The sequence below is a fragment of the Prosopis cineraria genome, unplaced genomic scaffold (assembly GCF_029017545.1).
Source record: "Prosopis cineraria cultivar Desert tree isolate PC_DT_omini unplaced genomic scaffold, ASM2901754v1 PC9, whole genome shotgun sequence".
NCBI lineage: Eukaryota > Viridiplantae > Streptophyta > Magnoliopsida > Fabales > Fabaceae > Prosopis > Prosopis cineraria.
In genome coordinates, this window is record NW_026555340.1 from 28,865,266 (window position 1) to 28,881,078 (window position 15,813).

At 36.1% G+C, this 15,813-nt stretch overlaps 2 protein-coding genes across 4 annotated transcripts; both read left to right on the forward strand.

The window, feature by feature from the left end:
- Positions 1 to 3,492: 3,492 nt before the first annotated feature.
- On the forward strand, positions 3,493 to 8,085 carry LOC129321046 (E3 ubiquitin-protein ligase SIS3-like). 2 transcript variants are annotated; one of them, XM_054966771.1, is made up of 10 exons: positions 3,493 to 3,782; positions 3,887 to 3,925; positions 4,106 to 4,172; positions 4,270 to 4,343; positions 5,187 to 5,325; positions 5,406 to 5,498; positions 5,688 to 5,753; positions 6,487 to 6,606; positions 6,908 to 7,021; positions 7,337 to 8,085. In XM_054966771.1, the coding sequence occupies exons 1-10, from the start codon at positions 3,511 to 3,513 to the stop codon at positions 7,736 to 7,738; spliced, it is 1,386 nt and encodes a 461-aa protein (XP_054822746.1). In that variant the 5' UTR covers positions 3,493 to 3,510; the 3' UTR covers positions 7,739 to 8,085. The 2 variants fall into 2 exon arrangements, with proteins under 2 accessions (XP_054822746.1, XP_054822747.1); XM_054966772.1 differs by having other exon boundaries at positions 3,642 to 3,782; positions 4,027 to 4,172.
- Positions 8,086 to 10,006: 1,921 nt separating this feature from the next.
- On the forward strand, positions 10,007 to 15,530 carry LOC129319332 (protein EXECUTER 2, chloroplastic-like). 2 transcript variants are annotated; one of them, XM_054964364.1, is made up of 11 exons: positions 10,007 to 10,351; positions 10,824 to 10,940; positions 11,045 to 11,110; positions 11,703 to 11,809; positions 11,880 to 11,961; positions 12,404 to 13,090; positions 13,655 to 13,781; positions 13,879 to 14,048; positions 14,147 to 14,221; positions 14,875 to 14,967; positions 15,091 to 15,530. In XM_054964364.1, the coding sequence occupies exons 1-11, from the start codon at positions 10,022 to 10,024 to the stop codon at positions 15,190 to 15,192; spliced, it is 1,956 nt and encodes a 651-aa protein (XP_054820339.1). In that variant the 5' UTR covers positions 10,007 to 10,021; the 3' UTR covers positions 15,193 to 15,530. The 2 variants fall into 2 exon arrangements, with proteins under 2 accessions (XP_054820339.1, XP_054820340.1); XM_054964365.1 differs by having other exon boundaries at positions 10,040 to 10,256.
- The last annotated feature ends 283 nt before the right edge of the window (positions 15,531 to 15,813 follow it).

Sequence of the window (15,813 nt, forward strand, 5' to 3'; positions counted from 1 at the left end):
TCACTATAGTCCTTTCCTTCCCAAGCTGAGTGAAACATGGCAGATGCTGGCGTGGACTTGTTTCTACCGTGGAGGATGAACATGGGTTAGTGGAGTATAAGTGGGTTTCCCTTTATTTTCCCCCTAAAAAAGAAATCTGAGAGTTTAAGTAGTTTTAAATTCTAACCTATGGTAGCGAGGTCGAAAGTTTTAAATTCGATGGAGGATGCAGGGCTCACAAAACTGGGCTCTGAACATTCAAATAGAATTTGATAAATGGGGAATCTAGCCAGTGTTAGAGTGCGAACTGAGATATAACACATGCTTCGTTTTTGACTTTGGCCGGCCATTAATTCTATACAGCGTGCATTGCATTTATGGCTAACCACTAGCGGCCCTAGAACGGCGCCACGCGCATGTCGTTTAACAGCCAATGTCAGTTTGAATCCGATTCCACTAGAGGTCAAGTGGTGTCCAGTTACAGACTTACAGGTCTCAGTCAAATCATTAATCATGCTTTTTATTTTATTGCACACGCAGAGTGAGAATATGTTGGAAGCATTGTAGGCATAGTTAATAACGCATAAGTTGTGGTGGACAGGGATTAATGGATATGTCATTTTAAGACTAGAGTGTGAGAAGCATGAGCAACAGTGGCTACATGTCGCTTCTTCATGTTTGTGTGTGGTTTTGGGCTTTAAAAAAAAAGAGAGGCCTCAGAAAGGTAGTGAACAAATTAAAAACAAGAGGCCTGAGTAAACAAAATGTGTAGTGGACATATCCTTCGGTATTGATCCCATCTTGGTGGCTTTTGTGACATCGAACGATAATGGGTATCGGGATATGGGCTTCAAAATGGCGTGCACCGGAAGCGATGCACTCCCCGCACAAAACACTAGATAATTCGCACATAATATATATATATATATATATATATATTAATTTTATTTATAAATCAGTTTTAATATATTTAACTGAAATTAAAAAAGTTTAAATTTTGTAAGTCTTTTCAAAAAAAATAATAGGCTTTTAACTTTAAATTTTACTCTTATTAAATATATAAAATTTAATATTATATTTTCTCTCATCAGTATTTAATAGTAATTAAAGGAAACAACTTTTAATGAAAAAATTGTATTTTTTTTGTGTGCCAAGAGTAATGGCATGTTTTGTAAATATGATCAAAATATTTATTTCTCTCTATCTTCTAAACATATCTGTAGGGAGTATAAAAAAACACATGATGATTGTTAACTGGGCAAGCTCTTAGGTGCTTGTCTGGAGAGTATAACTCCATCGGTTGTACGCAGCATATGTGGAAATGAAACGCTATAGCGTTGTGAATAAAATTATAGTAAACCCAAATAACTGAGAAGTGTGTCTATGGGGTTTGGATCAAACAAAAAAAGAAGTTTGTCTATGGGTGCCTTTTCTAGTATTTTCTTGTTCTTTTTCTCGTCTGACTGGTAGGAAATGCTTTGCAGTGAGTTAGTGACTAATGAATGAAGGAGGAAACAAAATTTTTGCTCTGGCTTTAAAGAGATGGGAATGGTGTCCAGACTCCATAGTTGCTGGACACGGAGATGCTATGTGTTGAGCGGGTCACAAAATTGTTGGATGTTTGAAATGTACGGTGGAAAAAAGAGGAATCTTTCTTGTTCCGGTCCGTCTCTAACGAAAAAGATATATTACAACATGCCTTTTACTAAGAACCATCCGAGATTGAATTACTTATTTGAAAATACATAACTTTAGATCTATATATTTTAATCATGTTTTGTTATTGATTTTTATACTTTTTCTTGTGTTTCAAATCTCTATAATTTTATTTTTTAATATGTTAAGCCCTTACATTTTATCTATGAAAGGACCTAAAACATTAAAAAATAAAAATATAAATATATAAACATTGAAAAAAATAAAGAAATTAATAACAACACATAAATAAAGTATAAAAACTTAAAATTATATTTTCACTAGTTATCTCTTTGAGATCATTGTGTAAAAATCCATTGATTTACTTTGTTACTTTGACTCTTTTAGAGAAATTAAAATACAATTGAGTAAAAAGTGTTATACAACCACCTTGCTTTATGCATCATTTGATAGTATGAAATTGAGATTGGAAAAATAAAATTGAAAAATTGGTGGAATTGGCTCTCACTTTTATATCCATAAAACCCACCTTTTTCATGAAAAAAGAAATACCTTGCTTCTATATGTTTATAATTTTATCTTAAATTTGCTCTTATCTTTACTTTCACTTCTATCAAAAATTCTTTCACACGATCAAACCAGGCATGTACTTTTCAAAGAATGGAGACGAAGGCATCCCACTGACTGCTGCTTTAAAAACCTCACTACTATGCGTACTAGAGCATGGTATTTTTTTGAGTAGATACTACTCAAAAGAAAAAGACTTGTGCCCAATTGGCAGGACCTTATCCCACATTGGTTATGAATTAATTATGACAACGAACACGACTAGTATACAAATTTATGAGTCTTTCCCCACAAGAGAAGAGGAAACAGTGGACTTGTATTTGTTCCATATGCATGTCATTTCGCGGCTTCAACTCCAGCATCGCAAGCTGTGCTCGCACAGTCATTCAACAATGAGAGGATGTGCATGCAAGCCATGCTAAATTATATTTCTATATCGACTTCACCCAAAAAAGAATTACATTGATTTAGACAAACCAACATTGGGTGGTCCGGATATACCATATTTATTGTGAGGCTAACAGGTATGCTAATTTCCTAGCCAGCTATGCACTTTACCCAATACCTTGGCTTCCATTTAGTTGAAGATCCACTCTGCTGGGTGGTCCAGTCCCATTTTGGCACTACTATCCTCATGTTTACACATGGTTAGTGCAAAAGCTAGTTTGTTTGACATTAAAAAGTAATTTCAGTTGATCTACATACGAGTGTTGTTGGGAAGACCCTGAGGTTAACATGGGGCCGAACACATTCCGGTATTTATCCCAATATTCTCCCAACAATTTTTTCATGTTTAACTAATTAATATTATTTTTTTAAAAAAATGTTAAACTAACGGATCCCAAATCTGCTATGATTTGACAAAAAATCCCCTAAAATCATATATCTTATTTCTTCAATCTTTACAATTAGAATTGTGTGCTACAACGAATTGAGATTTCGAGTTCGAATTGAGAAAACTTCCACCAACTACATTTACTTAATTAAACCCCACTTAATTTGAATAAATAGATTTTAGCTCAAAAGAAATTGTCAACCGGCTAAGGCTTGCGCTCCACTTGAAATCGAACTCAGAAGAAGCAACCAGAAAGAAAAATAAAAATAAAAAAAGTGACCGAAAGAAGTTTCAGGTCAGTTGCTTGCTTTTTTTTTTTTTTTTTAAAGGTCGGTGACTGGACAGCGAAGAAACTAGAAAAGCTCTTGACGTCGTGAAGTAACGGAGAGAAAAAAGAGAGAGAGCAAGTTAGCTCTTTTTTTTTTTGGGGGGGGGGGGGGGGGGAACAAAAAAGTAACTCAGCCTTGAAGTCAATGTTGTGGCCCGTATTCTACATCTTCCTCAACTGTATTACTGTTTTGCTCGCTCTCCATCCTCCCTGCACCGTTTGTTCATCTGTTTCTCGGCCTGTGCAGATATTTTGGCCTTCGTCACGCGATCCCATTCATGAAGTATTTCACTTCGATTTCCCTGTATCTGGTTCATGCATTTTCGGCTGGTACATTATAATCCTCGAAGGCTTCATTTTAGGGTTTTCTAAAATTGGTTGCCCTTCCATGGCTATCAGAGGAGTCGATTTTAAGTGGTTCGTCTCAATCCTCTCTATCCGTCCATTTTGCTTGTGTATTTCTAGTGCGATTGCACGCGCAACTTGTGTTCTACTTCTGATTTTAGCTTTGGTTTTTGCAGGTACGATGGGTTTTTCTTGTCGATGCTCGCCACCAGCGTGTATCCTTTTAATTTCTCTGCAAGAATTGAGGTTTTGGATTCTTTAGTTGCATACCATTATCCCGCATTTCGAATTCACTCACGGTTTCTTTGTTTTTCAGCGCACCCTCACCTTCACTCCCTCCCTCTCATACAGAGGATTATAATTCTATTTGTTTTCTTAAGTCATTTGACTTATAGAGTTATTGTCGCGATTAATTGGAAGCGGTATCATACCTGTACACACCCTTTGCACATATGGATTGTGGTGAGTTCCTCCATTGTGATATGCTGTTCGGCTTTCTATTCCAAGTTTATGGAAGTTTGGCCCATAATAATGAGTTGCTGTCTATTTCGTTGTTCAGGTTGACTACTCTACTGTGTTTATCTTTCGGTTGATGATGTTTGTTGATAATGGACTTTCTGCCGGAATGGGTTTGTAAGGCCTTCCGTCTAAAAATTTTGCCCTGACTATATGATAAAGATTTGTGTTGTATTTTTCTTAACATTTATTTTAATTTTAAATGTTGATTGAGCAGAATTTACTTTGGGCTTATGCTTCAATGAAGGAAGCATTGATAAAAACAGTATGAAAGATGAGGCGTGGAAATTCATAATTCTCATTTCTTCCATGTGTTATAATTAATTAAAGATCTGCCAAATATGATTGTACAAATACCTGTATTTTGTGATTAAGAACAATGCACAAGATCAAGGTGATCATAGCATCAACTAAAAGCATGCTGATATTGGTGTTGAACTCAATCTGCATGACGCTAACACAGCTGTATTTGATATTATATGGAATTATGGATTATAATAGCACCACTTGGTTATAAAATTGTAGAGAAGTTGATGCGATAGCCTAGTTATCTAGTTGGAATATTCAATGCAGGAATGCCTGGAATGTGTGGTGTGGAGTGAGATAAACCTCTGTTAGGCAAGAAAAGAAGGGGTTTAATTGAGATTTGTGGAAAATTAGATGTGGCCATGGGATTGTTATGCCTGGTGGTTCTATGGAAAAGACTCTTCCAAAATATGGAATTCTGGAATATAATGCTTGCATACATGATGTAGATCATTTAAATGCAAAGTCATTCATGGTCACTTTCTGTCATGGCTGACTTCTAGGATTTCACTATATGGTTAAATCCACTGTAGTGTTTCTGAATCATTAATATGTCGTCAAGGCAAAATGAAGTTCAACAATGTTATGACCAGTCAAATCCAGGTGCTGATTCAGTGTTGCTTTCATTTTCCATTTTTCCTGCTGTTCTCGTAGAGACTTTGGGTGGCAACAGAGATATGCCCGCTTCTGTGGAAGAGTAGTGGTCCTTTCAATACTTGCTTTGCTTCTATATCCATTTCTTTGGGCTTGGACTATCATTGGTACATTGTGGTTCACTAGTGCCAGGAACTGCGTATGTCTTATTTTGATTCAAACCTCAATGATGTTTTTGTAGAAAGATTTTAGGCACATAATGCAAATATTTATCTGCAGTTGCCTGAAGAAGGTCAGAAATGGGGCTTCCTCATCTGGTTACTTTTCAGCTACTGTGGACTACTTTGCGTTGCTTGCATGTCATTAGGCAAGGTTAGTGGTACCCTATTATCTGGTTCATGAGAAAAGTTTATTTTTATTCTGCATGTTATGCATTGCTTATGTCCAGGGGACTATCTGCTGCCCCTTCCTGCCATTTGTTATTCATCTTTGTTGTCTGCTGGCTGCTATTGTGGTATACTGGCATTCTCTTCTTGATCTAGTTCAACTTTTTTGTTGCAGTGGTTGGCCCGAAGACAAGCACATTTGTTACGTGCCCAGCAGGGTATTCCTGTGTCTGAATATGGAGTAAGCCTTCAACATATTATACATGGCAGTAATAGTTGCATATCTCTTGGAAACTCCATATAGTTTACGGCATGAGGCTCCTCAAATTGGAGCATTTCTAACATAACCATGAACAACATGGAAATGATTTTCTCCTTTTCTTATTTTTGTTTAAATGAGAGGGACTGAAAAATTATTTTACTGTGTATTCTTGTGGCTTTTTAGTCTACCACTGCCCTCTATTGATTGTTGAGATTTGAATTTCTATCAATCTGATATAGTATTGAAGCTTGCTCATTGACAAATTTGTATTGTGATTCTTTACTATTTCCTTTCTAGTTTTTATCATGATGTTGTACGCTCTAACTTTCTTATCTTGATTTGGTTTTTGGGAACCTCATCATTTTTAGCATTTTATGAATTTGAATTATTCTGGTAACTGCGCCTGTTTTAATGCACGTTGTGATGATTGTGTTCTGAGAGAAGTATTTCATTGCCATCATGAATGATCTTATGGACAATGGATTATTACCATTGTCTCACTTCTGGCTTCTTTCTCGAGGCAATAAAATTAGCATTACGCTGTCTCTTCATTTCATGGACGTTTCATATACAGCATGCATTGGAGTGTGGCCGTGATTATGTTCTTAGGTCTAATAATCTAATTGTATATTCATTTCCGTTCTGTTTTGTGATTATGTTCTGTTAGTAATCTAATTGTAGCAATTACTCCCCCCCTTCCTTCTCTCTCTAGGTTCTGGTGGACATGATCCGAGTGCCTGATTGGGCATTTGAAGCTGCTGGTCAGGAAACAAGGGGTATGGGCCAAGATGCTGGCGCATATCATCCTGGTCTATACCTAACCCCGGCTCAGGTAATTTTAGCTGATATTTGAAAACGCCTTATTTTCTATTCAAAAGTTCTGTAAAGCAGTGTTACCTTACTTTGTTCTAAGCACAGTGAACATCACAAATGATCATGAATAAATTCCACTACTTAAATTTTCTTCATGAAATAGTCATACTTTGTTCTTTGCTAGCTTGATGTTTATAGGCGACATGGATGTGAATGACTATGCTGTGTCATTTCTTTGTAAATCATATTTAAAATTATCTTTTGCATATTTATTGACTTTCACAGCTGATATTTTGAGTGCTTTTATGGGTTTGGCACAGAGAGAAGCAGTTGAAGCTTTAATTCAGGAACTCCCAAAGTTCAGGTTGAAGGCTGTTCCAACTGACTGTAGTGAATGCCCCATCTGCTTAGAAGAATTCCACGAGGGGAATGAGGTATGCTTTTCACTATTTAAGGGTCTAAGCATAAGGGATGCCTTAAGATGTTTGTTGTATTGTTGCTCAGAAACATGTTCTTTAATCAATTACTTGAAAAGCTAATGGGCCCTTTTGTACCAACTGAATATATATGGGGCCATATATGGCAATAATAAACAATTTAAATTTTAAATTGCTTTCAAATTGCTTTATATTTTCCTGTGCATTTTGATATTTAATTTTCTGTGTACCTCTAATTCTGGGAGCCATATACTTGTAAGAAATTTGAAATGCTATAGGTGTATAGAAAATAAAGTTTTCAACTTGATGCAGGTCCGTGGTCTGCCTTGCGCTCATAATTTTCATGTTGAATGCATTGATGAGTGGCTTCGCCTTAATGTAAAATGTCCTCGGTGCCGCTGTTCAGTATTTCCAAATCTTGACCTTAGTGCTCTGTCCAATCTCCGTCCTGAATCAGAACGATCTTCTGCCAGTGTTGTAACGACAACAAGATATGTGAGAGGTCAACCCTCTAGTCAGAGTTATTTGTTGAGATTACAGGGTCTGCTCCGCCCAGTGCGTTCAGAAATCGCTGGGCCGGGTGGTGAGGTGCGTAATACTTCACAAAATGCAGAGAATGGTAGTGTGCCTGTCGTAACACGAAATGCATCAATTGGAGACCAAGGCCGTTCAGTCGAATGCATGCCTGTCAGTCTCTCCTCTGCACCAAACTAGAATGACATTTTCATTACTTCTGTCATACTTTAAATCCATTCTAAGAAATTGAAGTCGAGTATCCATATCTGGCCATTTTATGAAGCTATATAAAATGGTATATACATAACCAGAAATTTTCGCATTTGATCCATGATGAAATGGATCTATTTCCTTCTGCGGGAAGTGACAGAAACCTGAAAATACCAGCCCGCCCGGCCCAAAAAGGAAAGGTGGGGCGGGCATCCGAGCCTTTTGGTATTTGTTTTTCTCTTAGCTAACGTAGATTAGAGATGCAGACGTGTAATTGTTTTTTGTTCAGCGCAATGTAAAGAGTTAAAAATAATTGTAAGTTGAATTTGGTCCCTTCTTTTGCGCCCATTTTCCCTGACATCCCTTTTTTCAGTAGTTCCTTGTACGGAATAAGTTCTTTTTACTTCAGGGCTGCAAGTGATTCTTGAATCTTGATAGATCAGTAAGTTGGAATATTTCATGGAAAGCTTGGTGATTAGATCAAGGGCATCACTTGATTTATAATTTTTTTAAACCTTTCTAAGAATCTTCTGTGTATGTTTGCTCTCATTGATGCTGGCCCGAAATTTTAGGAAATGTTTGGATATGTGCAAGGTATGATTTGGCGTTCACGTCTTACGGTTCTGGACAGGGTTCTATACTTTATGTCCCCATGTTTGTTTGACCCTGCAACTTCCTTGGAAACGTGGTTTTCAATATTTTATCGTCCGGAGTTGATGGCGTCAAAAACACTTATTTGTTCTTATTTATTGGAGAAACTCTTACTTTTATTTTTTTATTTTTTATAAGTAAAATCATATGCACATTTATTTATATTAATGAGAAATAATTAATGTATATTTATATTGATCAATATAAGGTATTTTAGTTTAACTTTTTTATTTTATAAGCATAATTATTATAGTTAATTAATTTTTTAAAAAATTGAGTGACACACACGCACAAATATATGAAAGGAAAGAGCACCCAATACCCAACTTTGAGGGGGTTATAAACTGTTGAAAATAGAATTTCGATTTTGGCCCATTCAAGTAAGTGTGGTGTAAAAACCACCCCGGGTCTGCTTCAAACATCTCGAGACTATATCTGCTAGGGTTAACAATCAGTGGACCTCCCCCTTGATTCATTTTACACAATCAAATCAGATTCGGCCACTTGGGGTTGGCTAATAGACAACTACAGATTTTTAGGAATGGAACCTGCACACATGGCGCCGATCCTTTTATTTCACATGCCATGATTTTTAAAGAATTTTTGAGTTGTGAAGCTGTTGTGCTTAGAATAGACATATTTGTTTTTTTTTTTGGTAATATTTGTTTATTTATTTTTGATCCAAAATTTGCTTCTTCTTCTTTTAACCTTCAAAAGCATTTCCTTGTTTCATGGTTATTTAATTTGATAAGAGAAATGTAATAATGTAAATAAAATAAATTGAACAAGAACCTTATTTTGGAAAAAAAAAATTATTCTTTCTGCAAATGCATAAATCGTGTTTATTGATAGAGCAATCGCTTTCCTGCCTATAGTTTGACCGATATTGAAATTATAAATATTTTTTACTATTATAAAAATATATTAATTTCTTTATTTTAAATTTACTTATTTTGAAAAAATATATTTAAATAATGGATATAAAAGCATAAAGATCAAATATAAAAATTAAAAAAATTCGTGAATAGTGTTTACTAATTTCATATAAGTGCATGAAAAATGCAATATTCTGTCACCAAATATGGGCATCGTTTCCATAAAAAATATGGGTAAGGCATGTCATCCTATGGGACGAATGTGTGCAGAATTTAATCTCAGTAACATAAAGAGAATAATTGGTAACCATTGTTTTTTTTTAAATAGCGAGGAAAATACCATGTTTTGGACTTAAAAAAAAAGGAGAGTAAACTATGCTATTTAACTAAAATAAAAGTAAATTATTATTCACTTTTTAAATTCTAAAGAAATATCCCTCTTAATTTGTTGTAATTTCACCCTTTATAATTTGTTTTTTTTTGGCAAACATCCAATAATCAATTTATCATGAAAGAAAACAAATTCAATTAATTATTTATATTTGCCATCAGGAGAGCAGTTTTACTTTTTATCATTAAGCTCTTGCCAACGATTTTCTAATTTTTTCCTGTACCATGATAATGACGTACGAAGACAAAGTTTATCTCTATCCTCGCTGAGTCGCTTGTTGCTGTTAAGTCCAATTCGCAAGACAGCTTCCCCTGAAAATCGAACCCTTGCCTGAAAATAAACGGCGATAGACTGATGGTGGTGACGGTGGCGAATACGTGGGCAGTGGGACCCCTCTCCAGCTCACAACCAAGACCCTTCTCTGGTTTCGATGTCTACGCCAACCCAAAGAAATCAGTCAGCGTCAGCTTCTTTCTTGGTTGGGGCTGTGCTGTTCAAAGCAGGCTATCGATCTTCTCCCGTCGGAACCGCAAGAATTCAGACTTATGTTGCCGTTGTGCGACCACCACTCACGACAGCAACGACAATGGTAATGTTCCTTCTTCTCTGGATTGGGATTGGAACCGATGGAGCCGCCATTTCTCTGAAATTGAACAGGCTGAGAACTTTGCCTCTGTTCTTAAGGTGCACCTTTTGATTGCTCATCGTGATTCACTTTGGTTCGCTTTGATTTCTCTAGCTTCCTGTTTCTTTTCTTTCTTTGTTTTTCCCCCTGGGTGTTTGTGTGTTTTTTTTTTTTTAATTTCTATTTCCCTTTCCACCCTAGCTCTATAGACTTAAGTGTACATTTTATTTTGCCAGTCTCTCAATCGATCTGACTGGTCCATGATGAGTGAAAAGCCAAGAGCACTTTTAGTTGTGAATATTTTCGAAATTCTTCTATATTCAGCGAAATTGTCTCTACGAAGCGCGTTTCCGGATTCTCCAATTATCATTTGTTCATTAAAGTTATGAAGAATGCTATTTGAGCGTCGTTACGTTAAAGAACGATTGCCTTGCCGTTAGTGAGAAATCGAAAACTGTAACAAATTTTGGGCAGCATTTCAAAGATGATTTACTGATGCTTAAGTATATGCAATCATTCTATGCTTTTCAGTTTCAACTTGAAGAGGCGATTGAAAAGGAAGACTTTCAAGAAGCAGCAAAATTAAAAAGGGCTCTGTCTGAAGCAACATCAATGGATAGTGTTGCTGATATCATGTCTCAGTTGAAGGCAAGATCAAATTTCAATTAGTTAGAGTCTCCCGACTCTCAACCCTTCTAATTATTGTAGGGTCTATAATCTTTGTTGGTGACAAAATTTTCTCTATATTGCAGAGTGCCATAGATGAAGAGCGATACCATGAAGCTTCAAAATTATCTAGACATACTGGAAGTGGACTGGTATCTTTCTCAATTGCTACTTCTACCATCCGTTATTCTACAGCGCTTTTTTATGATCTATTCTCAAGAACATTGGTGTCTTTTTACTGAAAGATTTAATTTTTTTCCCCCTCTAATGATTATTTCTGCTGGCAGACATCTGTGCATTTTGCCCAAGGTTAAAGCAGGAGTAATATTTGAATCCTAATATTATAGATATTTATCTTCTTTTCATAAATAAATAAATTATTGGCGATAAAGTGAAAACAAGACAAGATTGAACTTGGAATCATTGTAATTTGGAAACATTTAATTGGGAAATGTTACATGGTAGGAGGAAGTCAGCTTTACTTGTCTCCAGATTAAGAATCTTAAAAAAGGAAATTGTTCCCCAGATTTAGCTATTGAAGGAACAAGTATTTGTTAATAAATTTATGCTGCGGTCTGGGAAGAACCAATGTCCATCCAGAAAGATGGCTTGTAAATGGCAGCACAAATGCATTGGTGATTGTGAGAAATAATGATGGTCCTAACAGAAGCTTTACTAACAGATATGTAATTATTGCAAAGGGCTGTCTTAATGTCAATTAATTATTCTTGCCATTATGTGCAGGTGGGTTGGTGGGTAGGCTACACCAAAGATTCAGATGACCCCTTTGGCAGAATAATACGCATCAGTCCCAGTATGGGCAGATTTGTTGGCAAGAGTTACAGTCCAAGGTACGATCTTTCTTATTTCTACTTTGCCCTTCATTAATTTTTCAGCACTGCTTACTTTTGTTTGTTACAGACAGCTGGTCACAGGTTCCCCTGGGACTCCAATTTTTGAAATTTATGTCGTAAAAAACTCCGACGACTCATACCATATGCAGGTAATGTTCAAATTGTTCAACTAATTTGTTTTTATTTTTTTCCCAATAAACGATGCATGCTTTATATTTTCTGTAAAATGCCACAAACATGAGTTACTAAGATAGTCATAAGGGGTACTGTCCCTCCAAAAAAATGTTTACTAGTGGAATTTGTCGATCTAACAACTAGAAATACCTCCAGGAATAGGGTGGAAGGATGAGCTTATAGGTTCAAACCTACTATATGTTTGCTTGTTGGTCTCTGACTACCTGTGCAGTATGCACAGTGGGAAAACAATCCTCGCAATGAAAATTTGTATTTGATGGGGATTTTTGGTGGTCTTGGATAATATCAGCAAAAACTTGCTTTTTCACTGGCCTGCATTTAGTGGGATTCTACTGTATTCATATCTTCCAGGTTCTGTATACTTCTGTAAGCAGTACATGTCATGTGTTTTGACAGGTGGTGTACTTGCGACGAGCTAAAGGAAATTCAACGGGTAACTCTCCATCTGTGCTTGCAAAAAACCCGTCCAAACCTGAAGTTGATAATGTTCCTTCAGTTGAAGTGCAGCAACATGAAGAGAAGGTTGAGAGAAGTGATGAGAAAAGCAGTAGTATTGAGGGAGCGACTGAGGAGGGCATAAAAAATGTCATCAACTTTCTCAAAGAAAAAATTCCAGGATTGAAAGTTAAAGTCATGGATATTGATGTTGAAGAGGAAGGGACTGAGGATAATGATCCTGTGAAGCAATTGATGGAGGAAGAGAGTAATAAAACTAACTCCAATGAGAATCCTGAAGAGGAAGCTAGTAATCTGGATGAAACTGATGAGGTCACTTTACACGGAGATAGTGATGCTGCTGGAGATGAAAAGGATTTGGATATGAAGCTTTTTATTGGTGGGGTTGTACACAATAATGAAGAAGCTCCTGCCAAAGATGAATTTATGCGTCTTCCAGCTGAAATAAAAGATTTGGAAAGGGATTCTTTTGTCTTGCATATCCCTAGAAGAAATCTAGACTATGATATTAGAGAAAATAAAGTATCCAATATCAAAGTGGCAGCTCTGGCAACACAAGGAGTCTCAGAGCTTATGCCTCCTGATGTTGCCAAGGCATTTTGGAGTTCTGACAAAGTCTCTTCCAAGGTGAGATGAAACACGTTAAATCATTTTTAAGAATGTTAATATTTTTTCCGGTAAGTTATATAAATAAGAAATATCTATTGTGATGATCATAATTATGATATTGTTTTTTGGTAAGAATTTGAGGTTTTTCATCATGATAAAAATGACTCTCCCTGAATTTTCATGCTAAAGTATTCATATACTAATTATAGACAGATGTCTAGTACTGAATGAATGATGCTTCTGGCCGGAAAAAAGAATGAATCATACTTCATCTTGATAAAGGCAGAACATTTGGACAGTCATATTATGAGCTCATAGTTACTTTTCTAAATAGTTTGACATGACTTGGTTATCTTTGCCATTGCATATGTTCTTGGTAATCTTTTTTCAAACTAAACAATGACAGTGAGTAGTAAAATATGGATTCCAGTCATGTATTTATGCATCTAAAATTACCTAGAAATATGAGATCAGATTGTGGTTTCTGCCTGTCCCTCTTATGAAGTACTCGTACTCTTAACTTTCAGTTACAATGTTATGTTTTCCTTGACAATAAACTGAAAAATATTTTACTTGAGTTAGGTGTCCAAAAGTGTGCGTGAAATTGTCAAACTTGCAATTAGTCAAGCACAGAAAAGAAGTAGATTATCCGAATACACATCTTTCAGTCGGATTATGACTTCACAAGGTGATTTAGACCCTTTTGATGGTAAGATTATTTGTACTTTTCTTTTGATTATTTTCTTCGCAAGATGAGCTGAGAATGGCTAAGAGAATGAAATGGAAATCTGCTGGTTGACATTTAGGCCTCTATGTTGGTGCATTTGGCCCTTATGGCACTGAAGTGGTGCAATTGAGGCGCAAGTTTGGACACTGGAGTAATCTGGGCAAGGAAAACAATTCCTCAGATATGGAGTTCTTTGAATATGTAGAGGCAGTGAAGCTGACTGGGGATCTTAATGTTCCTTCTGGCCAGGTTTTTGCATTTTGAATCCCTTGATTCCTGCCATATTACATTCTCATATAATGTTTAAACATATTAATAAAATTTGAATTTGTATACTTGGTATTTAGGTGACATTTCGTGCTAAAATTGGGAGAGGCAATCGCAACACCAACCATGGAATGTATCCAGATGAATTAGGAGTGGTAATTACTGTTCATTGTTTTTTTTTTTTGGTACGTATATGGTTATGGATGCGTACTTTTCTTTTTGGGCCATGTATAAGTTTGCATATTTATTTATAAATTTCTTTGAAGACAAGACCATCATGCCAGAGGTATGACCAATATTTGAAGTTAACAATTTAATTTCATGCCTGCTGTTCTCATTGTTTTGATAAATGATAGAGCACAATGGCGTCTTGCAATCCATATAGCCGATCCCACCTAGTGGGATAGAGGCTTGTTGTTGTTGTTGTTGTTGTTTTGTTCTCATTGTTTAATTTATATCTTTTTTTGAGCCCAGGAGTTAACTTCTATATTGTTGGTAAATTGGAATTTATCAATATTGGCACTTGGCATAAAAGAATTGCTTTTTCCCTTCCTCTCAAAAGAGTTTTATTCTTTGACTGTCAGTCAATTTAACTTCTGTCATCTCATTTTTCTTCCCATCTTATTGTGTATGCTTTTTCCCCCAGTCAAAGTGCGTATACATGTACTTGAAGAATGCTTTCTCTTTACCCCAATGTGTATTTCTTGACATTTTTTTATGGCCTTCCTTATCGTCACCCTTTGTACTGTTTTGATCACATGCAACTTATTTTGAATATCAAAATATTGAATCATTTATGAACAAACAGGTGGCAAGTTATAAAGGTCAAGGGAGAATAGCTGAGTTTGGCTTTCGAAATCCAAAATGGGTTGATGGGGAATTGCTCCAGCTTGATGGCAAGGTAAATGAATAGTTAGATGTGTGTTAGTATTTCTTATGTGAAAAAAATAACACTTCTTGCAAACCGGAATGTATCAGCGTGATTTCTTTTGACATTTTTCCTTTTCTTCACTAACATATTCAGGGCATTGGACCATATGTAAAAGGCGCAGATCTTGGTTTCCTTTATGTTGTGCCAGAGCAGAGTTTTCTTGTCATATTTAACCGATTGAAATTACCAGAGTGAGTCACGGTATTCTAATCCAATCTCGGTCTTTCTTCAACAATATGAGACGGCACATCGGACACTCTGACACTTGCCAAGAGAGTACCATCTAGAACCTTTATGAGAGGGGGCGATAATTTTACCCAGTATGCAGGCCATTGTACTTTCTTTTAGCCTCTTAGCCGTTCATGATGCAGAAATTCTTTTGTTCCTTTTTCCTTTTTTATATGATAAGATATCTTGTGTATATCAATTTTGCTCGTGAACCAATTAATGTGATAGGAACTCAGCAAGGAATTAAACAGAGCTTATTTCCCCCATGCATTCTAGGTATTAATGTGATTTTATCTTTGAAGACTTTTTCTTGTGTATGAAGCATCTAAAGCTCCTGCATGATGTTTTGCCGTTTTGGTTACATTGTTTCTTCTACTAAGATAGAAGACAAAAGTCATGTGTTGTATAAAAAAGATAGATCTACTATTCTTATGGATCCTTCTAGAAGGATGAGCATAGTTAAGGCGTTGTAATTGCAAAGTGACCCCATGTATGGTGGGGAGAAAGATGTTTCTTGATGGTGGCAGGTAGATTCCTGCATGTACAGAAGAGGGCTAGAGTGAAGCATGAAAAGGTGTTTTTGTGAGA

Bases quoted from the DNA above. Each gene is read 5' to 3' on its own strand.
- LOC129319332 (XM_054964364.1), top strand. From the start codon at position 10,022: ATGGTGGTGACGGTGGCGAATACGTGGGCAGTGGGACCCCTCTCCAGC. The intron at 11,111-11,702 runs GTATCTTTCTCA...CATTATGTGCAG, and splicing joins GACATACTGGAAGTGGACTG to GTGGGTTGGTGGGTAGGCTA. The intron at 13,091-13,654 runs GTGAGATGAAAC...TACTTGAGTTAG, and splicing joins CTGACAAAGTCTCTTCCAAG to GTGTCCAAAAGTGTGCGTGA.
- LOC129321046 (XM_054966771.1), top strand. From the start codon at position 3,511: ATGTTGTGGCCCGTATTCTACATCTTCCTCAACTGTATTACTGTTTTG. The intron at 3,783-3,886 runs GTTCGTCTCAAT...TGGTTTTTGCAG, and splicing joins AGAGGAGTCGATTTTAAGTG to GTACGATGGGTTTTTCTTGT. The intron at 4,344-5,186 runs GTAAGGCCTTCC...CTGTTCTCGTAG, and splicing joins CTTTCTGCCGGAATGGGTTT to AGACTTTGGGTGGCAACAGA.